The sequence below is a fragment of the Sciurus carolinensis genome, chromosome 16 (genome assembly GCF_902686445.1).
Source record: "Sciurus carolinensis chromosome 16, mSciCar1.2, whole genome shotgun sequence".
In the NCBI taxonomy this organism is placed as follows: domain Eukaryota; kingdom Metazoa; phylum Chordata; class Mammalia; order Rodentia; family Sciuridae; genus Sciurus; species Sciurus carolinensis.
This window is the reverse complement of record NC_062228.1, coordinates 48,221,733-48,248,686: the sequence shown is the minus strand read 5'-3', so window position 1 is coordinate 48,248,686 and position 26,954 is coordinate 48,221,733. Positions and strand designations below refer to the sequence as shown.

At 39.8% G+C, this 26,954-nt stretch overlaps 2 protein-coding genes across 3 annotated transcripts in view; one reads left to right on the top strand and one right to left on the bottom strand.

Annotated features, from left to right (window-relative positions):
* The first annotated feature begins 1,460 nt into the window (after positions 1–1,460).
* On the top strand, positions 1,461–12,733 carry LOC124966108 (WD repeat-containing protein 87-like). Its single transcript, XM_047527182.1, is given in 8 exon segments — positions 1,461–1,563; positions 1,966–4,245; positions 4,248–4,846; positions 5,480–5,651; positions 10,240–10,421; positions 11,354–11,693; positions 11,955–12,272; positions 12,275–12,733. Coding segments are annotated over 8 exon segments (4,377 nt in total). The 5' UTR covers positions 1,461–1,536.
* LOC124967181 (zinc finger protein 420-like) overlaps positions 4,461–26,954 on the bottom strand; it is a 33,355-nt gene continuing 10,861 nt past the window's right edge. Inside the window, exons 5-6 of one of the 2 annotated variants that reach the window (XR_007105477.1) lie at positions 21,124–25,994; positions 4,461–4,814 (exon numbers count right to left, since the gene is read on the bottom strand). Coding sequence is in view for 1 of the 2 variants with exons in the window: in XM_047529280.1 (XP_047385236.1) it covers positions 24,556–25,994 (1,439 nt within the window). In the remaining variant the exon portion in view is untranslated. Of the gene's footprint in view, positions 4,815–20,680; positions 25,995–26,954 lie in introns of those variants that run through there. The other variant, XM_047529280.1, reaches the window with a different exon arrangement.

Below are 26,954 nucleotides of genomic sequence, written 5' to 3'. Positions count from 1 at the left end.
CAGAGCACAAATTCTGATGCAGAGAAATGTGGAGAGTTAAATTCATGGAGCATTATTTAGGAGGCAGGTTTAGCACAAGTTGCTACTGAGAAGGGCAATTCATGAGCCTCAGTTTAGGTTGATTGGTATGAGGACTTCATGTACATGTATCATAGACATACGCTACATTATGGGAAGGAAGTATGTATTATTTTGTTTTACTATGTAACATATTAAAAAGTATGTATAACCAGGTGCAGTAGAGCACACCTGTAATCCTGGCTACTCAGGAGGCAGAGGCAGGAGATTCACAAGTTTGAGGATAGCCTAGGAAACTTAGGGAGACCCTGTCTCAAAATAAAAAGAGCAGGGGATGTAGCTCAGTGGTAGGGCACTCCTGGGTTCAACCTCCAGTACCAAAAAAAAAAAAAAAGATATGCATCTTCCTTGACATACACACTCCACTAGGTCAGAATACAGAGTTTTAGAGCTGAAATACAGCTAACCCCATATTGTGAATAACACCCATTCCCTTCGATACACAAAAGGGTAATGAAAGTAGTGCATGCCACAAGATCTAGCTGTCACACGTGGCAGGCGTTCTGTTACGTGTGTGAAGTATCAGTTCCCTATAAGCAGTATATAATGCATGTGTGATTGTTATAGGAACGTTCCTTTGGCTGTAGGCAGGAGCACTGAAAAGTTATTCCAACTGACGGGTATAGACATTTGCCATGTTTGGATTCCTGTGTCACACACATGGAGAACTGTATTCCTTTCTTTGTGTTCACTTATATGTTCAGTTGTTAATTTGTGTAGCATCTGTTTTCCCTGGATGAACTCTTTGTGTGTGTGTGTGTGTGTGTGTGTGTGTGTGTTGTTTGCAGTTCCCGGGATAGAACTCAGGGCAAGTGCCTGACCACAGCTATATCTCCAGCTCAGGACTCTTTACTCCTTAAGAGCCAAGGCCATGTTTGCTTTGCTCAGCATTGTATCACCAGTGTCTTTCACAGGTTTTATCAACCTTTCTCAACTGTGGTTCTTTATTTGAATGATGGAACACAGAAAATTATTTGAGGGGCTGTTTTCTCAATGTTACATAACTAGTAGTGTTCTAACTAACTGGGAGATAAATTAATTCATTACACAGAATGGATACCTTAGGACATTAGGACTTACTTTTCTTATGGAAACTTGGTTTAGAAAGCCTAGAAGGTGCTCTGATCAACAAAGATGTATTCTGTTGCAAAGTAAGGGTGCGGGAGAGATGACTCCTAAATAATATTTTCCAGCAGCAGGATGAATGAATCCTGCTTAGCTAAAATACAAATGATCACTAATCCCTCAATAAATATTTATTAAGTAAATGAATAAGTGAGGACTTATGCCTCTTAGATAAGGTCACTTCTTCTCTCTCAGATTGATGAAGAATCAAAGAATGATGTGGTTGTCCTAAGTGACTGGCCTGAGAGAGTATACCAGTCTCACCATCCCCAGAACAAGCCCTTTGTGTGCTTCTACTCCATCGATGTCAACTATTTTGTGTCCTTAAACTGGATGGAACTGTATGGAAAACAAATGCAGGTAAAGCTCCTTCTTTTTTCCTTCTCCTTAATCAAATTTACATGTACCATACCTAAACTGTCCTTATTTCAGGATGAAGAAGGTGACTCTGAATCAGTTCATTTTAGGGCCCATCTTCATATCCCAATTTGACCTGGATGAGTGCTCCTTCCTTGTATCTAGTTATCAGGCCCACAGAACTCATATTCCCTATGAAGTAGACCGATGGCCAAGAAAAGGGCCTTAAGCATGGTGCTTCTATCATATAACTAGTACCTAGGACAAGGAAACTCCCAAAGTCAAGTTGTCCTGTCTTTCCTTAATCTATGAGAGGTAATGGGATGAAATACTCAGCTCTTCCCTACCACACACTGTTGGGATGATCTGCCCCATGATCAGGCTTTCATCTATCATCCTTTTTAGGTAGTCCTTTGGATACAGAAAAGAGATACAGAAATGAAAGGAACAGTTGAGAAGAAGAAGTTTCACATCATGGCTCAAGTGCCACCCATCCAAGCAATGGTCCACACAGGTTCCTACCACATGTTAATTGCTTACTGTGGTGACATGCGCCTGCGGCTCTTTGGAGATCATCATCGAGCATTCACACCTCTGGATATAGTGCCTTGTCATTTCTCCATCAGCTGCCTCTGCTACGACCCAGAAACTGAGATGCTGCTGTCTGGCACCGTGGGGGCTGTGATTACCTGGTTTATCTTACCAAATGGCAGGGGCCTCCAGAAAGCTCAAACAGTGCCCATGCCAAGTCATGAGTTTGTACAAGGTTTTTCCCTGAATGGTCCCCAGGGCTCCCTACTGGCTCTGTGTGAGCATGTGGTAAGGCTTTTTACCCACCAGGGTCAGGGTCAACTAAAAGAAGTAAAGAAGTTCACTCTTGTAACCAGTGGCTCCCCCATCACTTGTTCCTTTGCTTGTGTGTCTCAGGGCACTTTGTATGCTGGAAACAGGGCTGGAGAGATCCATGCGTGGGGTTTAGACCAGGGTAACTTTCTCCACAGCTTCCAGGCCCATCCCTCAACAGTGATATGTGTCCACAATCGGCCAGAGACTCATACCTTACTAACAGCAGGCAGTGAAGGCATACTGAGAGAGTGGAATCTTGCTTCTGGAAACTTGCTGAGGCAGCTGAATATTGATGAGAAACTGCAACAACTGCAGTTTGTTGATAATGTGACTTTTTTCTGCAAGAGTAATTCTGCTTTCTCATTGTACTGCCTGCCATACTTTTACAGCCTCTTCAATGTCTGTGGTTCTGCTCCCCAGCAGATGCAACGAATCTGCTGTGGCCATAATCAGACTCGGATCCTATGTGCCACTGAGGATGGTTTATTGCGCTTCTTGTCTCCAGTAACAGGGGACCTTCTGGTTATTACCTGGCCTCTACTTGTCATGGATAAGTCTGTGACTTGGGCCTATGACTCAGTCAGAGAGGAGCTCTTTGTGGCAATAGGTGACTCAAAGGTGCTGGTGTTTGATACAACCCGCTGTCCTTGTACAGCCAAGTATCTTGTGTGTACTTCAGAAAACACTGGGGATAAAGTAACATGCCTGGCCTATGGGTGGCCTCATTTGGACAAGAGGCTAGAAGGACTGATGTTCTGTGGACACAACAGTGGCATTGTGAGAACCCTCTCCCATTATAGTTGGGCCCGAACAGAGAAGACCATTCACTCTGGAGCAGTGTTAGCATTGTCTACTCTGGAAGGTTCCCAAGGAAACTCCTTACTCTGTTCCTATGGCACAGATAACATTCTATATCTGTCAGAGGCTGTGTTTCATGTGAGCAAGGTAATCCTGAAGCCCATCAACAAAATTCTCTGTGGTCCCCTACTGCATGTGATACTCTTGCCAGGTTCTGTGAGTGCCATCACTAAGAACTGCCGTTGGTGTCTTTGGCGCTATGGAGACTTTCTGACATCATCAGAAACAAAACAAAACTTGATATTTGGAGAGAGAAAATGCCTGCATGAGTGTGCTATCACTTCATTTGATGTCTGCCTTTCCCTGAAACTTTTTGTCACAGGGGCCATTGATGGCTCAGTCCGGCTCTGGGACTTCCGAGGTAGACTTGTAACTGAGCTGGATTCAGCATTGCATTTTGGTCCAGTCTGCTTTGCCAATAATCGGGGTGACCTGCTTTTGACTTTCAATCAGAGCATCTACATAGTCTCCTGCTTAAAACTGCTCTCTCCACCTCGGCTGACTTACCTAGTTAGCCTAAACAATGTAGATGAAATACAAGAAGTCCCCAAGTCTTTCCTTCCCAGCTTCTTCTTTTTATTTAAAATGGTATTTGTACCTAAATTTGTCTACCTGGAACAAAGGGTGCAGGAATTACAGGGGCTAGAGGCCCTTATCAACAAACGGGTCATTGCCTTTGATAATTCTGTGCCCCATGTTGTAGAGGAAGAGACACATATGTCCCTTATTATTCAAAATGAACCCAAAGTACAGTTTTTGGAGGATGAGGATATTGATTTGTCTACTCCTGACCCCAAATATAATCAACCCCAACGTGGGCTTCCTGCTCAATTACAGCTGGCTGGCTGGGATGGATTAAACATCTACCATATGTTACGGTGTTTCTTTGGTCAAGGGCAGCAGTGGCTCCTTGCTCCTGATTGCTATATACCAAACTCAGTGATCCGTGCCCGCCTTTGGCCTACGCCAAAGGCGTAGTCTTAGTCTTCCTACGCCATGATCTATACTCACCTTACCTAGATAAGGACAGGGACATGACTGAACTCTTAAGCCCCCAGACACCATCACCTGTGACTCTAGAAGAAAGGAGAGTTTCAATGAGTAAGCAGAAGGATAAATCCAAGGAGCAGAAAAGAATTTCCTTGACTTTCCTTGAAAGCATGACAAACCAAAACTTGATGAGAAGAAAATGAAGTGAAGGATTCATAGAAAATTTAATAGAGACCATTCTCAACCTCACAGTTTACTGTCCTGAAGAGAAATACAAGAAATATTTTGATATCCTGGTACAAATTTTTGCCACTTACCATATACCTTCAAGCTTGCTCACTGATATAGCCTATCGCCTGCTGAAAGATACAACTCATTACAATCCACATATCCGTGAGCTAGCCTGGGAGATGCTAGCTAGGCTGGGCTTCATAAGCCATCTTTTTGCTATTCCATTGGCTGTGGGCTTGATGGACAGTGATAAGGTCGTGCGGACTAAGGTCTTATACCTTATGACAAGATTCACAGGCATCCAAACCAAGACCATGCTGATACACCTGCTAAAAAAACAAGAAATTCTTCAAGAATTGCAGTAAGTTGGATGGTACTCACCCCCTCTTCTGATTCCTTCTACATGACTAATTGCTTCTTACCCTTTTCCACAGTGCCCTTTTATTCTTTTCCTTCCCTTTTGTTCCTTCCTTCTATTTTCTCTTTTTCCCCAGTACCCACCTCTTTTCCTCTGACCACTATTAGTTTATTTCTCCATCATTTCCTCACTTAAGATTCTTCAAAACATATCCACAAGTCCCCCAATTTTGTGTCACTTGTTATTCTTCATTTTTTCTTCATTTTTGGCACTGCCAGGAATGCAACTCAGGGCTTTGCACATGCTAGGCCAGCACTCTTCCACAGAGCTACCCCCCCAACCTCTTTCCTTCTTTATCTATCTTTTACTTCAGATTGTTCTGAATGACTGTTTTCAATGACCACTTTATCTCCTGCCTTTTACATAGTAGCTTTCCTTCCAACTTTTAAAAAATATTTTTTAGATGTTGGTAGACATTTATTTTATTCATTTATTTATATGTGGTGCTGAGAATTGAACCCAGTGCCTCACACATGCTAGGCAAGTGCTCCACCACTAAGCCACAACCCAATCCTCCCCCACAATTTTGCTTATCACTAACTCAATATTGTCGGTTTCTCTCCTTAAATTTTGTAGACTTGAAATTATTGGGGAAGCCTCTCTGGGCCAGATGCTGGGAATTCAAGCTAGTGATATCCAGTGCTTGCTTACTCTGGTGGAATGGTGGCTAAATGAAAACCTGACCTTGTCACATAAAGAGAAACCATTTACTTTTTCTTTTGATATACCAGAGGATGATGAACTTGAAGTCATTGCTGAAGAAACACTCATACATTTGTCAGAACCTAAAAAGATCACTGAACTGAAGAAAAGGAAGAGACATATTCAAGCAAAGAGCAGAAATCTTAGTATGTATGGGGTGATGTATGGGGAATGTTTGGGGTCAACCACATGAAGGCAGGCCCAGTAAGACAAAGGTCTATAACAGGACACTAGAGGGAACAGTTAAGTGGGAAGATCTTATTCACAAAAAGTAGCCTTCCTGAGAGAGATTTACCCACAATAATAACAAGACCTTATTTTTTTTCTTTTTAAAATGTTTTTGTAGTTGTAAATGAACAGCATGCCTTTATATTTATTTATTTTTATGTGGTGCTAAGGATTGAATCCAGTGCCTCACACATGATAGACAAGCACTCTGCCACTGAGCTATGGCCCCACCCCGAGGCCTTATTTCTTAAGGATGTGGAAGCTGAAATGAAACAGCCATTTCTAAATCACAAATCCATAATCCTCTTTGCCTTTATATCTCTAATAACAGTTCACTGAATCAGCTATTACAGAAGGTCTCTGTTTGGATCTGAACTTTTTTTTTTTCTCCCAATATCTCTGCAGTCATAAAGGCCCTGAGAGCTGCCAGGAAGCGCAAAAGGATAGAATTGAAAAAGGTTAGCTCTGTGTTGGTGCCCTTGGAAGATGAAGGTGAACAAAGTGAGGCCAGGGAATCAGGGCAAATTGACACCCAGGATGTTGCCTTGGAGTCAGAGCTTCCACTAAGTGCTTACAGCCCAGTAAAACCCCAGGATGCTGCTGAAACAAAGGAGGCTATGCTAGAGGCTATAGAGGCCAAGGAGGCCCCTGAGGTCACGGAGACCTCAGAGACCACAGATCAATATAGCATGAAAGATGATGGAGGAGTGATCCCTAAGCTGGAAAGACAGGAACGCATTAAAAGGTTTTGGAAAAGAACAGTGAAAAAAGGCCAAAGAATAGCGAGAATGAAGTGGGAAGAGAAAAGGGAAGAACCACCCATCATAACAAAGGATATTTCAGAAATGACTATAGAAGAGCCCAAGGAAGAAGTCATACAGGTTTCTGAGGCAGATAAAGGTACAAGGAAGAAACAAAGACAGAGTAGACGTGGTTTAGCTGGGGTCCCTGGACATGCGATTCAGTCAGACACTAGGTCTGAGAGGGATGACATTTGCTATCTTGATACCTTAAGGATAGCAAGTTCCCATCCAGGAATGTTAAGGGATCTGAGTAAAGAATTGGTAGACCTGGCTCAGGTGATGCTTGCTGATTGACAGCCTAGGTGGCAACTCTTCCAAGAGATCTGTCCCCTTTTAAAGGACTTGAGCACACTCTCACCAGAATTCATAACAGAAAAAGTGGTTAAAAGGGATGCCAAGGATGACAAGACAGTAGTATTTGGAGAAGAGGCTACATATGTGCTAAAGAAACATACAAAATTTTCTCCAAAAATCAAAACCAAAAAAGTTGTTTTCTCAGAAGATCATCAGGTCTTAAAGCAAAGAAAATTTAAGGCAGCATTAAGAAAAATGACCAAGCAAGAAGAGGAAATAGTTGACAAAGAAAGGAAACTGACAAAGTCCAAGAAAAAATCAATGCAAGGAAAGGAGAAACTGACCCATCCAAAAGAAAAAATGGTGTGGGGAAAAGAAATATTTGCTCCTTCGCCAAAGAAACTGACTAAAGAAGAATGGAAGTCTGTCCTAGAAAAAAAAGGGAATGGCTGGAAAAGAGGGGAATCTACTTGGAAAAGGAAAGAAAGTGGTCTGGACAAAGGGGAAGCCAACCCTAGAAAGGAGAAAGGGGGACTGGAGAAAAATGATGCAGGCCCATGAGGAAGACATAAGGGCCAGGAAAGAGAAGTGGCTGTTTCAAGAGAAGACACTGACCCAGGAAGAGGAGGAACGGGGTAAGGAAGAGAAGGAACTGTCTGGGGAGGAAGAACAGACCTGGAAAGAGGAGGAACTCATTCTGGACACTGAGGAAAAGGTTGGACAAAGGAAAAAATGGTCCCAGAAGAAAAAGAAAGATGGTTGGGAAAGGGAGAAGCCTGAGGAGGAGGGGGAAGAGGAAGAAGAGGAGAAAGATGAAGAAAAGGAGGAGGAGGGAGAAGAGAAAGAGGAAGAAAAGGAGAAGGAGGAAGAAAAAGATGAAGAAGAGGAGGTAGAAGAGAAAGATGAAGAAGAGGACGAAGAGGAAAAGGTCTGGGAACTAAGCACATTGGATCAGGATCATTTGCCTGGAGAAGAGGAGGGACTGTCTGAGGATGAAAGAAAACAAGTCTCGGAAAGGGAGAGTTTGGTAGAGCAGGAGAATAAATTGGTCCAGAAAAAGAAATGGCTTGAAAAGAAGGAAAAAGAGGCCCATAAAAAGAAGCAAACCCATGTTGGGGAACAGGATGAACAGGAGAAGCAAGACCAGAAAGAGAGGCACACGCAGAAAAAGAAGAAAGAGGCCAAGGAGAAAAAAAAGAAACTGGACCTAACGGAGGATGAAAAGTTTGGTGAAAGGGAGAAATTATCACAAGAAGATAAGCAGGCCTGGAAAAAGGCAAGAAAAGCTTGGAGAGAGGAGAGAAGGGCCCAGAAAGAGGAGAGAAAGAGACAATGGTTCTGGTATAAAGAGAAAGTAGACCTGGAAAAGGAGGGGCAGGCTGAAGAAATGAAGAAATGGTCACTGAAAGAAAAGAAACAGGCTTGGGAAGAAAAGAGATGGACCCAGAGAAAGGAGAAACTGGTTCCAAAAGTTAAGGAGGAGGTTGAGAAAATAAAACAATGGCCAAGAGAAAAAATGAGACTAGTCTCAGAAGAGGAGAAAATGATGGAGGATACGGAGAAAATGTTCCCCCCAAAAAAGAATCAGGTTATGGAAAAAGAGAAACGAGCTAAGAAAAAGGAGAAATGGGTAAGGAAAAGTGAGGAAGCAATTGAGAAGAAAAGAGAATGGACTCAGGAAAAAGAGAAACTCGTCCTACAAGAGAAGAAACTGGCCAAGAAAGAGACAATACAGAGTCAGAAAGAGGAGAAAGAGGTTCAGCCGAAAGAACAATGGGCCTGGGAAAGAGAAATTGTTCCAAGAAGAGGAGGAACAGGCTGGTGAAATGGAGAAACAGTTCCAGGAAGAAAAGGAGGAGACCAAAGAAAAACACACAAGGACAGTGGAAAAGAGACTGACCTCAAAATGGGCCAAGGAAGAGATGCATATTGCTAAGGAAGAAAAGGCAATAGCAAGGGAAGGAATTGATATGACTATGAAAAAGGAAAAAGCAACCCAAGCAATAATCCAAGGGAAAGATATTATGAAAGAAGAAGATAAACTGTCCCAGGAAGAAAGGACATTAGCCTATGACATTAGAAACAAGAAGCAGCATGATGCCAAGAGGGGGAAAATAACCAAAGAGAAAAGAACACGGCCAAGGAGGGAAGTGGATATAAAAAAGGGGATTAGTTCTGAAGAGAAAGAAGCTAGTTCCAGGGGAAAAAATACAAGATGAAAGAGTCAACTGTTGAGAGTCCTGGCTGAAGTAATTAAAGAAATAGGTTCACTGTCTTTAGGGGAGATAGAAATAACTGAAGAGAAATCATCCCTTATGAAGAGTGAAATGGATGGTCACAGGTGGGAACATTTTAAGGAACAGGAGGAAATAACCAGAGAGAGAGAACAGGCTCAGGAAGAGAGAAAACTATATCATGACAGAAAGGCCACCAAAGAGAGAACCCTGCCTTATAAAGAGAGCTTGGAGGAGGACCACAAGCTATTAGAGAAGGTCCAAGAATTTTTTTTTGAAAAAACCCAAGTAGAAACTATGCTCAAGAAAATCCAGGAGCAAAATATTTTAGAAAAAAAGCAGGTAGAAGACCTTCTGAAGAGCATTGAGAAGGACAAACTAGAAAAAACCCAGATGAAGTGGTTATTACACAATATCAGAGATAAACTCTTTGAGGACTCATCAGAGAGCTGGACTGAGAAGAAAACGGAGAAAGGTCTAACTAAGAAGGAAAAAGAAGAGGAGGAAGAGAAGCTTCTTTCCAAGAAAAAGAAAAGGAGACAGTTGATTCAGAAGAGAAAGATAAGCCTGAGTGAAGAGAAATTGGAGAACTTGGCTAAGAAGCATAGGAAAGAGAGTGTGACCCATGAAAAGAAAAAGGAAAAGAGTCTGACTAAGAAAAAGAGACTGAGAATGAAGAAAGAAGAGGGAGAGACAGAGCACCTCACTGAGAGGGAGCAGGGGTACCTGAGTGAAGAGATGGAAGAGAGTCTGAGTGAGGAGGAGAGTGAGGAGGAGAGTGAGGAGGAGAGTGAGGAGGAGGGGGAGGAGGAGGAGGAGGAGGAGGAGATCCTTCCCAAGAAAGAGAAAAGAAGACAGTTGATTCAGAAGAAAAAGATAAGCCTGAGTGAAGAGAAATTGGAGAACTTGGCTAAGAAGCATAGGAAAGAGAGTTTGACCCACGAAAAGAAAAAGGAAGAGTCTGACTAAGAAAAAGAGACTGAGAAAGAAGGAAGAGAGTCTGACTAAGGAGAAAAAGAGACCGAGTATGAAGAAAAAAGAAGGTGAGACAGAGCACCTTACTGAGAGGGAGCAGGGGTACTTGAGTGAAGAGAAGGAAGAGAGTCTGAGTGAGGAGAGTGAGGGGGAGAGTCTGACTGAGGGGGAGAGTCTGAGCGAGGAGGAGAGTGAGGGGGAGAGTCTGAGCGAGGAGGAGAGTGAGGGGGAGAGTCTGAGCGAGGAGGAGAGTGAGGGGGAAGAGTCTGAGCGAGGAGGAGAGTGAGGGGGAGAGTCTGAGCGAGGAGGAGAGTGAGGGGGAGAGTCTGAGCGAGGAGGAGAGTGAGGGGGAGAGTCTGAGCGAGGAGGAGAGTGAGGGGGAGAGTCTGAGTGAGGAGGAGAACCTGAGTGAGGAAGAGAGGAGACTGACTGAGGAGGAGGAGAGGCTGAGGGGGGAGGAGGAAAAGCTGAGCCAAGAGGAGAAAAAGGAGAGCCCACTTATAGAGGTGATGCTTTCAGAAAAGGAGAAAGTGTTGAAATCGGGGCTCTCAAAGGAAGGAATGGGCCTATCAAAAGTAATGATGGGGGGCTGGGGAGATAGCTCAGTTGGTAGAGTGCTTACCTTGCAAGCACAAGGCCCTGGGTTCAATCCCCAGCACCAAAAAAAAAAAAAAAAAAAAAAAAAAAAAAAAAAAAAAAAGTAATGATGGAAGGGAAGGGTCTTAGTAAGAAAAGGGAGGGCACAGCTAGAAGGAAAGTGCTTTTTAAGAAAGATACCTTGCTTGATGGAAAGAGAGACTCCCAAATTATGAAGCAGAGCCCCTTCAAAATACCACTCCAGGCAGCCCATGGGGAAAAGGGCAGAATGCCTCTGAAAGAGTTGGAGGATCTTTCGGATCTGAAAGACAGACAGGACAGTCCAGTTCTTGGCATACATCCCAGGAGTTCACTGGGAAGACATGAGAGCATGCTCTTGGACAAAGCTAGGGGTATATTTTTACAAGCCATGGAAACAGGCTTAAAGACCCAGATCCCAGAAGGTCTCCACAGGGCAGAATTCCAATTATCTGATATTATGGAACCACCGACACTTAAAAAGAGACCCAAAGGTGATGGGTGGAAGCGGGAGTGGTTAGGGTGGTATCAGGATTCTCTGATGGAGAAAATTGGGGGCCAGGCTCTAGCTCCAAGTCCAGCAGCAACCCCTGTCTCAGCCACAAAAGCCCAGTTAACTCAGAAGCAAGTATCTCAGATGAAGACTGGATTAACAACGCCTTAATAAGGCTGGAAGCAGGAGAACAACTTTCTAGGGACAGTTTCCATCAACTGAGGCAACTCCTCAGAGATTTTGCTTGGGAGGAACACTTGAAATAGATACATCTGTTCAATCTTAAGGCCATTGTTAAACACCTCAGGCAGAACCTAGGCTTAAGTCACATTGATAGATCACAACAGCATAGTGATGGTTTGAGTCCAATGCACTTACAAGTGATCCCTCCAATTAGAAGGGAAAAGAGAAAGAGCTGGCCAGAGCCATGTTCTATCCCTGAACCAGTGTTACCATCAGCGACCAAGAGGACTCAAACCCCACAGGCTCTCAGTGGGCATCTCTTAGCTGAGTCCTATAGGGAGAAGCAGACACAACAGTTACCCACTGCTGTCAAAGAGGAAAAGCATCTTCATCCAACCATGGGGGATAGTCCCACAACTGTCTGTCCCTTTGTGGATAAAAATTCCCTGGACTTGATGTTCCAGAAGGATTTTCTAGCCTTGGGGGGGAAGGTTGAGCTCCCCAAATTTTCAAAGGCAAAGAAGAAAGCACTGACCATCTCTGTACCAGCACTACCATCAACCACCAAGAGAATTCAAGTCCCAAAAGCTATAAACTGGCATCTTCTAGGAGAGCCTTACAGAAGTCAACGAATACAGCAGTTATCAGATGCTCTCAAAGAGATGGAGACAAGACACTTTTATCCTGCCAAAAGAGACATTTTCAGAGGTGCTCATACTTCTATGGACAAACAAACCCTGGCACTAATGTTTCAAAAGGACTTACGGGATTTTAAGGGTAAGGGCAGGTTTCCCAAATTACCCAAGTTGGAGAAGGAGACACGGCCCATCTCTAAAAAAAGGAAGAGGAGGTACCTCCATGGGAGACATTTGTGGCCTTGTACTGTGTTTCACGAATGTTGCAGCAGTGATATGCCAGTGATACCACCGCATGGATGGAACAGTTCCAACAGCTCATGGACCTATACCAGCTTAAGTCCCCCCGAATCCAGAGGCTGCTACAAGAGCTGCTTCTGAGAGAGGAACCTCAACCCCAAGAGATCATCTACAAAGAGGCCCTGAAGGCCATGGATCTAGTGCCTGGGGAGCGATTGTTCTGCCACCTGTTCTGTGATAGTTCCCATGCTCCTGCAGGTTCCAAGTTCCAGAATGTGGTATCCCTCTCTGGACAGAATAGGGTGCATACTCTCCATGGGTATGCATTCACCCAGTATGGGTTCCTAGAACTTGCCTGGAAAAGTCTGCCACAAGTCAATCCTTCTTCTTTGGAGAAGATGCCTAGAATCTCTACGCCCACTCTCTGATTTGGCCTTGAGATCCTACTGGAAAATGAGCTTGGGCCACAGATTTCAAACTTCCTTACTTGTTCATCTTTTCCAGGTGGGGCTAGATGGGGACTCATGTTCATTCAGCTCCATTAATCTGCTCCTGTGTAGTAAATAAAATGACACTGCTCATTTGTGAAAAATATTCTGGCTTGTCTTTCTCTCCAAGTTTAGAATTCCCTGAAAGTGGCTAAAGAATGCAGATATGCTTTGTTCTAAGGGGAACAACTTTTTTCAGTCAATGGGATACATCTTTGGAGGGCAAGGGCCACTATCTAATCACCTACCAGTTGAAAGAAAAGTCTGTCCCAGCACTGTATTTTTCCCTTTGGCTACTATTTACATTCCTCAGAGGGAGAGTGTCTGGCATAATTGGCCTTTTATTTATTTAGCATTAATATGAAAGAAAGCCCATTAATTTTATATCAGAACAGAGTCCAGAGAGGTGTCTCATTCCAAGGAAATGCTTGGGAGCCCAGGAGATCAGAAGCCTGGGAGTATTAGGAAGAAATCCTGGAGAAGGAGTCAGATCACAGAGCAAAGTCAGAAGTCCAAGAGGAATAATAGCTGGAGTTTGCAAGGTGGAGAAGCTACAAAGTCCAGGGACAATGTCCAGGACTCAGGGAAAGCATAAAAGAGGCCAGAAGAAAAGGATTCTGAGGTTGGAGGAGCCAGGAAACCTGGGAGGTAGAACCAGATCTCAGGTAAGATCTGGAAGCTTAAGAGGATGGCAGTAGTGCCTGAAGGAGGATGAAATCACATCACAAAACAGAAAGCAGGAGTGAGGCTCAGGTGAACTCACTCCAGGAGACCAGCATTCCATTCTGAGTGCAGTGCCTTCAGTGACCCAAGGACTTCACACTGGCCCCCACCTCTGAAGGGTATATCACCACTTCCCATTGCCACGCTGGGGCAAGATTCCAACACATGAACCTTCAGGGGATGAACGTGCAAACCACAGCAGAGGGATTATGAATGAAGCTGCTGTGAGCATTCTTGCACAAGTCTTCTGTGGATTTGTTTTCATTTCTCTTGGGTCAGTACCTCAAAATGGAAGTTTGGCTCATAAATATTTTTTCAAAGAATTTGCATCATTTTATACTTGCCAAAACTATGAAAGTTCCAGTTGCTCTATAGGCTTCTCAACATTTCTTGCTGGCAAACTTTTATTTGGTCCCAGGGATTGAACCCAGGGGTGCTTAACCACTGAGAAACATCCCCAGCCTTTTTTATTTCTTGAGATAAGGCTTTGTTAAATTGTTGAGACTGGCCTTGAACTTGCAATCCTCCTGCCTCAGCCTCCTGAGTCACTAGGATTATAGGTGTGCATCACCACACCCAGCAGCAAACTTTTTTTTTTTTTAATTTTACTCATTCTAGCAGGCATAGGCATTCAAGTAGGCATGATATGTATATCATCATGGCCTACTGCTGCTGAATAATGTTGAGTACTTTTTCAAGTGCTTATTATTGAAGCGTTTATATATAATTTGTGAAATGTTCAAGTTGTTTCTGATCCTTCTCCTTTCAACTTTTTAATGTTGAGTACTTTTTTGAAGTGCTTATTGGCCATTTATATATAATTTGTGAAATGTTCAAGTTGTTTCTGATATTTCTCAACTTTTTAAAAAAATTTTGACCAAGAGATATTCTTGTCTATTCATTTTCCTACTGATGTTTTTTGATGAACAGATATTTTATATTTTGATAAATCCCAACATATCACTCTTTCTCCTATGGTTAGTGCTTTTTCTATCGTGTTCAGAAAACTTTTGCTTTCTTCAACCAATGTCATAAACATACCTATATTTTCTTCTAGGTTTAGTGTTCTGAGTTTAACATTTATGTCTATGATCCATCTCAAATTGTTGTGTATGCTGTCAGTAGAGGCCAAGATTCACCTCTTTTCATAAAGATATTCTTTTTTTGTTTTAGTTTTTGTTTTTAAAGTCAGGGATTGAACTCAGGGATTTAAACAAATTCTCAATCCTTTTGAAAAAATATTTTATTTAGAGACAGGGTCTCTCTTCTCTTTCTTTCTTTTTTCTTTTTTTTTTTTTTGGTACCAGAGATTGAACTCAGGGTCACTTAACCACCAAGCCACATCCCCAGCCCTTTTAAAATATTTGTTAGATATAGGGTCTCGGTGAGTTGCTCAAGGCCTTGCTAGGTTGCTGAGGCTGGGTTTGAACTTGAGATCCTCCTGCCTCAGCCTCCCAAGCTACTAGGATTACAAGCATATACCACTGCACCTGGCCAGATAGCCAGTTGTTCTAGCAACATTTGTTATAAGACTTTCCCTTCCCATTAAATTAGTTTTTTTTGTCAAAAATTAATTGATAATAATTTCTGGATTCTATATTCTGTTCCACTGATACATCTGTCTCTCCTTACACCAATACTACACTGTCTTGATTACTGTAGTAAGTAAAATTTGGTAGTGTTAGTTAACTTTTCATCACTGTGACAAAATATCTAAGAAAAGCAATTTAAAAGAAGGAAATGTTTATTTTGACTCACAGTTTCAGACAATTGTCAGGTGGCTCCATTGTTTCTGGGCCAATCGTGAGATAATACATCATGGTGGCCATGTGTGGCAGAGCAAAGCTGCTTACTCCTAGCAGTTGGGAAGCAGACAACATGAGAAGGGACAAGATATACCTTTCCAGGGCACACCCCAGTGACCTACTTCTTCTAAGAAGGTCTTATGTCCTAATGTTCCATTCAGGTATGAACTCATCAATAGATTAACCCACTGATGAAGTTAATGCCCTTATCCAATCACTTCCCCAAAGTTCCACCTCTGAACATAGCTGCATTGCAGACCATGTATTCAACACATGGGTCCTTGAGAGACAATCCAGATCCAAACTACAGCAGACCTATACTGACTGATAAGCTTTAAATCAGAGTTCCTATACCCCTCTCCTCAGGCTCAATTAATTTGCTAGAATAGCTCACGGAACTCAGAAAAACAGTATACTTATATTTACTCATTTATTTTAAATGATGTTACAGAGGATACAAATGAAAATTAAGACAGAAAAGATGCATAGGGCAAGGTATGACAGAAGGGACACGGAGCCTCCGTACCACAACCCTCCAGATACCTCAACTTGTTCAACAATCTGGACACTGTGAACACATTCCTTTCAGATCTTGATGAACTACATTGTGTAGGCATGCCCAAGCAAATTGCTGGTCATCATCATCACAAACTTCAATTCTTCCCAGATGCTGGAACTTTCAGCCCCACTCCTCTAATCCTACCTCGCTCCTTCTAGATGCCAGCCTCCTCCTGAGGCTCTCTAGAGACTGCCAGCCACTAGCCATCTCATTAACATAGAGGAGACACATTATTCCAGGCATTCCAAGGGCTCTGCATCAGGAAATGGAGATGATTTACTTTTGTATCTTAAGGTACATCTTGTTAAAAAATACCAATGTCTGCATCCAAATTTTCTTTTTATAAGGATATCAGTTATATTGGAGTAGGACCCACTCCAACAACCTAATTTTAACACTATTATTTCTTTAATGACTCGATCTCCAAATACCATCATATTCTGAGGTGTTGGGGTTATGGAATTTGGGGGAAATACAATTCAGCCCTTAACAGTATCCAACAGGTTTCTGAAGTTCTTTTAACTTTATTTTATTTTTCTGTTCTTCATTTGACTAAGTATTTTCCTGTTTGCTGATTCTTCCACCAGTGCAAATCTGCTATTGAGCCCCTCTAGTAAAATTTTTAATTCAGTTTTAGTGCTTACCTCCAGGATTTTGAGTTTTAACTAATTTATCTTCATTGACATTCCCTATATGATTTCTTATTATCACAATACACCTCTTTAATTGTTTGAGCAGGTTTCCTCTAGATTTTTGAACATATTTACAATAGCTGTTTTCAAGTCTTTTCTTACTAAGTCCAACTTTTAGCCTCCTCAGAGCTCATTTCTATCTTCTCCCTTTTTTTTTTTTTTTTTGTTTCTGATACTGGGAATTGAACCCAGGGGCACTTTACCACTGAGCAACATCCCCAGCCCATTTTTGTATTTTATTTAGAGACAAGGTCTCACTTTGTTACTAAGTGCCTCACTAAGTTGCTGAGGCTGGCTTTGAACTCATGAGCCTCCTGCTTTAGGCTCCCAAGTCGCTGGGATTACAGGCACGTGCATTTAGAGACAAGGTCTCACTTTGTTACTAAGTGCCTCACTAAATTGCTGAGGCTGGCTTTGAACTCATGAACCTCCTGCTTTAGCCTCCCAAGTCGCTGGGATTACAGGCACGTGCCACCGAGCCCGGCACCCATTTTGGCAAATCTTTAAATTTTTGTACATACTAAGAACAAGAGTTTTCCCATACAATGTTGTAGCTATAATGTACAAAGCTGCTCTCCCAGCCCTTTCCAGTGCAGCCATTTTCCCCGCCTCTCAACCACTTGTCAGTCTGTGAACATCCTAGCTAGCTGTTGGTTCATCAGTCGGCTTGCAAGTATCCTTCTCCGATATTGGTCCCTTGTTAGCCCGTGGAATTCAACTGCCTCACGGTAGCTACCCTGCCATCTTTTCTCATGCTTCTCTCTCCTACTCACTTTCTCTATCCTCCTCACTTTTCCACTCTCTCTAGTGCACACCCTTTCTTGTTCCCTTTCTTTTCCTCTCTTACCCTGCAGGGAGATACTTTGTTTGCTTAATAAACTCCCATATGTGATTTTCCATGTCCAGCGTGGTTTTCGTGGGATTCCTTACAGTAGCGATTCTAGAATCTGATTTTCTCTCCTTGGGGATGGCAGTTATTGCTTTCTGTTTGAGTTGAACTAATTATGTAGAGTCTGTTTTCCCCATATTGTGCAGACTGGTATTTCTTGACTCATTTTTTAAATTCTTGTTATTTTTAAGCCTGGCTCCCCAGGGATTGCCCACATCAGGAGAGCCTAGTCAATTATTGGCTAGAGGTTATGTGTAACTATTTTGATAGATCAAGTCTTCTACCCTTCACAGTTAAGAACTGTACATACATGGCTTAAGGAACACTTTTAAAATTTGAGTTAAAAATACTGCATTGATTTTTGTTTTTTTGTGTTGTTGAAATTTCATGGTTAATGGGTAGCTAACTAGGGCCCTCAGTTTTCTCCCTTCCAGACCACTAGAAATGTGGGCGTTAACAAGACCCTCTTTTGCTATCTTATTCCCTGGATCTTCGGTAACTGTCAGATTTACTTTGATGATTACCTCAACCATTATGGACCTTAGGTTATTACTGGCATTCCCTGATAGTTTGCCATTGGGATCTCTCTTTTTTTCAGTGCTAGGAATTGAATCCCAGAGCATTACACACGCTAGGCAAACACTACCACTGAGCCATATTCCCAGCTGCCTATTATTTCTAGCACCCCTGGACATGGATTTTTTTCATGCTTGCTACTGATTAGTCTGCCTTCTCTGGTAGGGAAACACAATTGCTATTCCTCATGGTCGACTTGTAGGAGGGGCAGGACAGGATAGTAACAACACTAAATATTTATTCAGTTTCTGGTTTTCAACGATGTTCCAAGAGTGTAGGTTTATAATTGGTCAGTAAATAAAGACATTTGATTTGTTAAGTCTTTAAGATTTGATTTATTGGTTGTCTAATTACACAAGCATTTTAAGAAATGCTGATTGTTAAATGCTTAGAAAAGTGCTAAATGATAGATTAAAAATTAAAATTTGACTTTAAATAAGACATTCTGAATATCCCTAAGTTAGTGAGAATTTCTAATTAGTGAATATTGTTAAATATTAACTATTTCTAAAAATTCAGACATGAGTATGATTGCTGAGAAGTATCCAAATTTTTAAGCAGCCAAACTCACTTTATATTTTTTCAGGGGAGCTCTGGTGTCCCGAAAAGTATTGTTAAAAATACTTGCTGGGGTGGTGATGCACACATGTAATCCCAGTGCTTTGGGAGGCTGAGGCAGGAGGACTGCAAGTTCAAAGTCAGCCTCAGCAAAAGTGAGAACCTAGGTGACTCAGTGAGAGCCTGTCTCTAAATAACATACAAAATCGGGGGCTGGGGTTGTGGCTCAGTGGTGGAGTACTTGCCTGGCACCTGTAAGGCACTGGGTTCCATCCTCAGCACCACATAAATAAATAAAATAAAGGTATTGGGTCCATCTACAACTAAAAAATATTTTTAAAAAATACAAAATAGGGGTGGGGATGTGGCTTAGTGGTCAAGTGCCTCAGAATTCATTCCCAGTATCTCCCCATACCAAAAAAAAAAAAAAAAAAAAAAAAAGATACTTGACTTAGGGGCTCATGTAGAAAGATATCTCCTTTAGGGTGACTAAAACAAAACAAAAATAATAAAGAGATATAAAAAGCTCTGTAAGTTTTCGAAGACAAGTTCTATCTGAATTAAAAAACCCCCCGATACCTAGACTATCAAATATAAAGCATAATAAAAAGGAAATAACACAATCTCACATGTAAATATAGATTCAAACATCCTAAATAAAAGATTAACTGTCAGAACTGAGTAGGTATCAAAAGAATACTGTACCATGGCTAAACAAGGTTTATTCTAGGTATGTGTAAAAACCAAGAAGGCAGTACCAATATATCAATAAGTCAAAAGAGAATAGTATGTGACTATAGCAACAGATAATGAAATGGCATTTGGAAAAAAAATGAGGCATTTCTAACACAGCAAACTACTTACATACAACACAGACTATTTATCTCCAACCAAAAGCAAAGATCAGATTACTGTGAAATGTTGTTGTAATTTCCACTAAATAAGAGGAAAATACTGAAAGTCTGGTATCATTACCAATGCAAAATATAGCTAAACCTATTTCAATAAAATTAAAGAAATAATCAATACAAATGTCAGAAAAATAATTTTCATTTGGCTTGCAGATTACTTGATTATTTAGAAAACCAAAATGTATAATAAAATCATGAATAGAAATAAAAATACTTGGTAAGACTGAAAACATACTGAAATTTAACATGTTGGCAATGAGGGCAACACACAAACACACATACACACACAAATAATTAAATAAAAAATCTTGTTTAGGACATCCATGGTGACTGGACTCCAAGATTCCAAGGTCCCTTCTAAGAAAGACTTCTATAGAGTAGGATTTGAAAAATTAAAGCAAACTTGAACTCCTACAAATGTGTGGGATAGCACTATTCACTGTTCTCCTATCTATACTCCCTATCTTCCTTCCAAAAGTGTACTAAAACAGAGAAAAAGATAGGAAATTTTCTGAATCAAGTCCTTTTCAGTATAATACAACAGTTACAGAAGGAATCAGCCCACAGACCTGTGCAACCTGGCTCTAGTGAAGCACTAGGAACCTCTGAGTATCATTCCCAACAGAAGGCCCATGAAAGTCACATCCTCTAATTTCACAGAAAATGTCTTTTCATGGTGACTCACAAGAAATGATTTTCCAAGGAACATTTCTATCATAATATTTTATCCCTAAAAACTTTTCTACCTATATGGGAAGAGAAGTAGTCAAACACTGCCAAAAATATCTAGGAATCACTATTTCTAAGTAAAGAGCAGAATAGTTACTGAATATTAGAAATAAACTGCATACTAAACCTACGATCTGAACACAAGTAACACTGTGTATGTATAAATGCGTATGTATATATATTCATTGCATACTACCCATGTACCAGCTCTGTAATGGATGTTGGTGACTTGATAGTGGACAGGCAGCCCCAAAAGCCCTTCTATTCACTGTGTGTGAAAGATCCAAGAGATGATATCACAGATTAAATATTAAGAACAATAAAGATTTTTAAAAATTCTAAACAAGATTTTTTTTTTTAGATTTAAAAAAGTCTTGGGCTGGGGTTGTAGCTCAGTGGTAGAGTGCTTGCCTAGCATATGTGAGGCACTGGGTTCGATCCTCAGTACCGCATAATAAATAAATAAATAAGTAAATAAATTAATTAAATAAAGGTATTAAAAAGATTTATAACTAAATTAGAAAAGTTAAGTCCTGGATATTCTACATAAATGATTTTTAATTTTATATCCTCTGGTAGATCCTGTTTCAATTGGCATATAATGCATTAAAATTTTCTACGCTCAATTTCTTTTCTTTCTTTCTTTCTTTTTATTCAGAAGTTTTACGAGTATTAGACAAAAACTGGAATCTACCAAAACATCTTTCAGGGTTAAACAAACCATATAATGTTAGGGGACAGACAGATGAAGACGGTGGGAACATGAGATTAAGAGAATAATTCTACAAAATGGGCCTACTGTGCTGACCTCCACTTGTTCTCTTTTCTAAGAAACAATTTATCTGCAGCCCTGCCTAGCCTACTAAGACACATTCCTCAGCAAATTACCTGTTAACTGCAGGAAAAATGCAGGCCCAAGATAATGTTGAGAAGAGGAACCCAAGTTACCCTGAAAGAGAAGACTTTTGTAACCAGATCCTGAAGCTCTGGGAGATTAGGATAATTTCTCCTAACTATAAAATCTGTAAGGATGTATAATGAAGAATCCAATTAGAACCAGTCAGCATGGGCCACAGTTGCCATGACAGTGGGGACTTGAAAGTCTGTTGTCACCCTGCTGTCAGTCAACAGTTAAGAGGTGTCTATGCTCAATTTCTTAATATCATTTAGCTTTTGCTTTGTAGGAGTTATTCTCTTAGAGATGTTATACATATGTGATCCATGTAACAATTAGCTGGGGTAATTTTGTTAGAGATAATTTTCTGCTCTAAGTCTTACCTGAGGGTGTACATAGTATAAGTGCTGCTTTTAAAAAGGTTTTGTTTCCTCTATGATTTTAAAAAAATAAATTTCAAAAATGTCCATTATCTCCCCAGCACCCAAAAAAAAAAAATGTCCATTATCATCTTAAGTCAATTTTGATGAATTACATTTTTTTCTAGGAAGATAATTTACTCTGTAGATTTTTAAATATACTAGAATCTATTTAAGGATTACCTTATAATCAAATTTTTATCTTCTATTATTTATAAGCATGTCCTCTTTCTTACATAATGATGCCATGATGTAATCATTCTTAATTTTTTTCCCTAGGCCGTATTTGCCAATATCTACTTGATATTAATGTATTTTAGCAAAAAAATTAAAAATCACGGGTTAAATTACTACTTTACTGCAAAATTCCTAAACATGTAGATGTACTCATTGGTTTCACAGAAAATAAACAAACTTTTAAAAAGTCTCATGCTCTACCAAATGAGCTAGCCAGGCATCTATAAAACTTTTAAAAGGAGTATTGAATTTCCAATGAGTACAGGACTATTAATATTCCAAAGTTCTGATATATTGGCATTTTGGAATATGCCCTCATTTCTATATTAATTTCTTATTTTAGAGTTTATACATAAGTTTATAAATTTCAGAAAGGTGACAAAGTATCACCATGATGACTAATAAGTATAAACTGGATCTCTACAATCAAGTAGTCACTTCTATGATCAAATGATAATATCTAGCATCATTGATACAGGTTGAGTATCTGGACCAGAGGTGTTTCAGATTTAGAGATTTTTAAATTTTAAAATATTTGCATACACATAAGTGAGACATCTTGAGGATGGGATCCAAGTCTAAACTAAACACTAAATTCATTTTCCATATACACACAGCCTAACGATGTCTGTATAATACAGTCATGTGACACAATGACAGTGGTCCTGTAAGATAATATTACTTACTGATGTCATAGCTGCCTTAATTTGTGTAACTACTCTATGATATTTGCACAATGTTTAAACTGCCTAATGGTACAAATCTTAGAACATATCCCTGCCCTAAAATGATACATGATTTTATTTTAAATGCATGTTTTGACCTGTCACATGAGTCAGGTGTGAAATTTTCTACTGGTATCATTAAGTTAGTGCTCAAAAAGTTTCGATTTTGAAGCATTTCAAATTTTGTATTTTTTTTGAGGTGGGGGATTAAACCAGGAGCATTCAACAACTGAGTCACATCCCTAGCCCATTTTTTATTTAGAGACAGGATCTCCTTAAGTTGCTTAAGGCCTTGCTAAATTGATGAAGCTGGCTTTAAACTTGCTATCCTCTTGCCTCAGTTTCCTGAGGTGCTGTGATTATATATTATTGTACCACTGGGCCGGCAAAATTTGGATTTAAAAAAAATTCTTTTTTAGTTGTAGATGAACACAATACCTTTGTTTTATTTACTTATTTTATGTGGTGCTGAGGATTGAACACAGTGCCTCACATGTGCTAGGCAAACGCTCTACCTCTGAGCTACAACCCAAGTCCCAAATTTTGGATTTCTGGATTAGAGATGTTCAATCTGTACTAGGAAAACTCAACATGATATGTTTTTAATTTATAGAACATCAACTACATGAATATTTTTGTTAACTCAGATTTACTGGAACTATTAGGGACAGAAGAATAGGATAAATGGGCTGGGGGCTTAGTTTAGTTGTAGAGTACTTGCTTAGCATGTGTGAGGTCCTGGGTTTGATCCCCAACACCACAAAAACAAAAGCAAAACAAAAACAAAGATAAATGCTTTCTAAGAAAAACAATTTTAAAAATCCACAATGTTGGGTATTATAAGTATCTTGTACCCTTCAAAAATCCAAAGTCATGAAAAAATTATGTGGAAGTTGTTCTAAAATAGGAGTTGGCAATTTTTAAAAAAAATAGAGTAAATATTTTAGAATTTGTAGGTAATATAGTCTCTGTTGTAACTACCCAACTCTACTAGAGTAATGCAAAAGCAGACAATATGTACACAAATATATGTTGCAAGTGCTCCAATAAAACTCATGTTTTAAATCCTCTCTATTTTTTACATTCTACAGGGTTATAATCAGAAAGGATTATTTCAAACTAAAAAAAATAAGAAATTACATGAAGCTTTTCTAAATTTATTATCCCTATATGAACTTTATCTCATAATTCATCAATAGTAATATAGATAATATAAAATAGTATCAATTACTTACTGAACATAGACAACATGTGAAAAAATTTTCCATATTTTCTAATTTCCAATAATAGCACTATAATATATATATTATCGTTCTTTACACAGGACTCCCAGTAGGACAAATGTTATGACCAAAGTCATACAGGCTGTAAATAATAGAATGGAAACCACAAGTTTTTCTACATTTGTTAGATCAACAGGGGCTTCCTGTGGTGTGTTTTCTTGTGTTTAACAATAATTGATACAGGTAGAAGGCTTTTATAAATAAAACATAAAAAATGAAGATATTTCTACATTCTCTGAATTTTCCTCTAATGTGAATATACTGATAATTTATGCACAGAGAAATATAAAGGTTTTATGTTACATAAAATAAATTAGAAATTCTCTGAATAATAATAGTATTTGGATCACTGCTAAAAAATCTGAAATATGAATTCTGAGGGGTTTCACACCATAAACTATTTTAATGCCTTAGAAGAACTAAACCATATTTAAAAGCATTGCCATATTCTTCTCTCTTTTAATTTTTTTGGTACCAGGGATTGAACCCAGTGATGCTTACCCACTGAGCCACATCCCCTTTTTTACTTATTTACAGACAGGATCTCACTGAGTTGCATAGAACCTCCCTGTTGATGAGACTGTCCTTGAATTCATGATCCTCCTGCCTCAGCCTCCTGAGCCCCTGGGATTACAGGTGTGCTCCACCCTGCCTGGCTCACATTCTTTTTAAATTGTTTGTTATAAATACACTAATGTCCTACACACTGTCCATTGCATATATATGCCTTTTCATAGAACTTTCATTCCTAAGGTTTTTCTCTAGTTATGAATTCTTTGATGTACTTTAAGACTTGAACTAAGTCTAAAGGATTTCCCACATTTGTTACATTCAAAAGGCTTCTCATCACTGTGAGTACTCTGATGTCGAGTAAGTCGTCCACAGACACTAAAGGCCTTCCCACATTCCTTACATTCATAGGGTTTCTCACCAGTATGAATTCTCTGATGTACAGTAAGTTGATGACCACTCTTAAAAGCTTTCCCGCACTGTTTACATTCATAGGGTTTCTCACCTGTATGAAGTTTATGATGCATTCTAAGGCTTTCAATATGACTAAAGGCCTTACAACAGTCCTTACATTTATATGGTTTCTCACCAGTATGAATTCTCTCATGTCTAACAAGGTCTGAAGTACGACCAAAGGCCTTCCCACATTCTTTACAGACATAGGGTTTCTCACCAGTATGAATTTTCTGATGTGTCCTAAGGCTACCACCATGAATAAAGGCCTTCCCACATTCTTCACATTTATAGGGTTTCTCACCAGTATGCATTCTTTCATGTTGAATAAGTGCTGAGGCACGACTAAAGGCCTTTCCACATTCATTACATTCATAGGGTTTCACACCAGTGTGCATTCTCTGATGTGGAATGAGTTGATAGACACGACTAAATGTCATCCCACATTGTTCACATTCATAGGGCTTCTTGCCAGTATGAATTGTCTCATGTTGAACAAGATTTGAGGCACAACTAAAGGCCTTCCCACATTCCTTACATTTACAGGGTTTCTCACCAGTGTGAATTCTGTGATGTACTCTAAGATCTATACTACGACTAAAGGTCATTCCACACTCACGGCATTCATAGGGTTTTTCACCAGTATGAATTCTGTCATGTTGCACAAGGTGAGAGGCCTGACTAAAGGCCTTCCCACATGCCTTACATTCATAGGGCTTCTCACCAGTATGAATTCTCTGGTGTATTTTAAGTTTTCCACCTTTACTAAAGGCCTTTCCACATTCATCACACACATAGGATTTCTCACCAGTATGAATTTTTCCATGTTGAGTCAGGTAGGAAGCACGACCAAAGGCCTTCCCACACTCTTCACATTGATAGGGTTTCTCACCTGTATGAATTCTTTGATGAACTCTAAGGTCTATATTACGACTAAATGTCATCCCACATTCCTCACATTTATAGGGTTTTTCACCAGTATGAATTTTCTGATGTTGCAGCAGGTTAGATGCACGATTGAAGGCTTTTCCACATTCCTTACACTCGTAGGGTTTCTCACCAGTATGAATTCTCTGATGTACTATGAGGTCTGTATGACGAGTGAAGGCCTTCCCACATTTGTCACATTCATAGGCTTTCTCACTATTATGAGTTCTTTGATGTAGAGTAAGAGATGAATGTTTTCTATAGAGGTATACTTTCCCAGAGCTGAGTTTTTCATATCTTGACTTCAAATCTAAAAGAAATAAAAATGTTTTGTTTTCCTGGATGCCAAAAAGTAGATGTTCTAAAGATTTTTAAATGCTACCAACTGGAGATGAATATTTGAAAGAACTCTAAAATCGGCTATTTAACTTGTAATTATTACTGACAATGTCTCCATAACCCTCACTTATCACATTTTACTACAGTGATCGAATGTACTCTTTTCTATATCAATTTCCATATACAATATAAATATATTAAAAGCAACTATTTATTGATTTTCACTGATTATATTTCTCCTTTAAAATACAGATGTTGTGATTCCTTCCTATGCACAGCTATGTGAATTTTTTGTAGTTTTCCATATCGAATGAAGCACTAAGTTTTTACCATTCTTGCTGAGATTTTCTTGTTCATTCTACAAGTGTTTTGTCTGTTGTATTCCTTCAAATCTTTTCTCAGGTCTTCTCTCACTTTCCCTTTTAATCAGGGTTGATCATTCTGGTAATTCTCAGAAGAGTCTTATCAGTGAGTTTTAAGGCAAGTACTAGGTTTACACCCTAATGAAAATCTTAAGGAATTCTGAGTTTCTGGGTATTTCAGAGGAAAAAAAGAGAAACTGACCTAAATAGTGAAGGTATCTAGAGGAAGAGTGCCAGGAAATATGAAAAAGAACTGAAACACTTACCCTGGAGGATAACAACCTAGAAGAAGGAAAAGCTTAGCTAGGCACAGTGGCACATGCTTGTAATCTCAGCTATTTGGGAAGCTAAGGCAGTAGGACTGAAACGTTTTGAGGGCAGCCTGGGCAACTGTGCAAGACCCTGACTCAAAATTTAAAACAAAATTTTTTAAAGAGCTGGGGATGCTATTGGGTTCAACCCTCAGTTCTGAAAACAAACAAACAAACAAAACTCCATTTATCCCACTCCTCAGTTTATACCCAAAGGACTTAAAATTAGTATACTACAGTAACAATGATTTTAACATC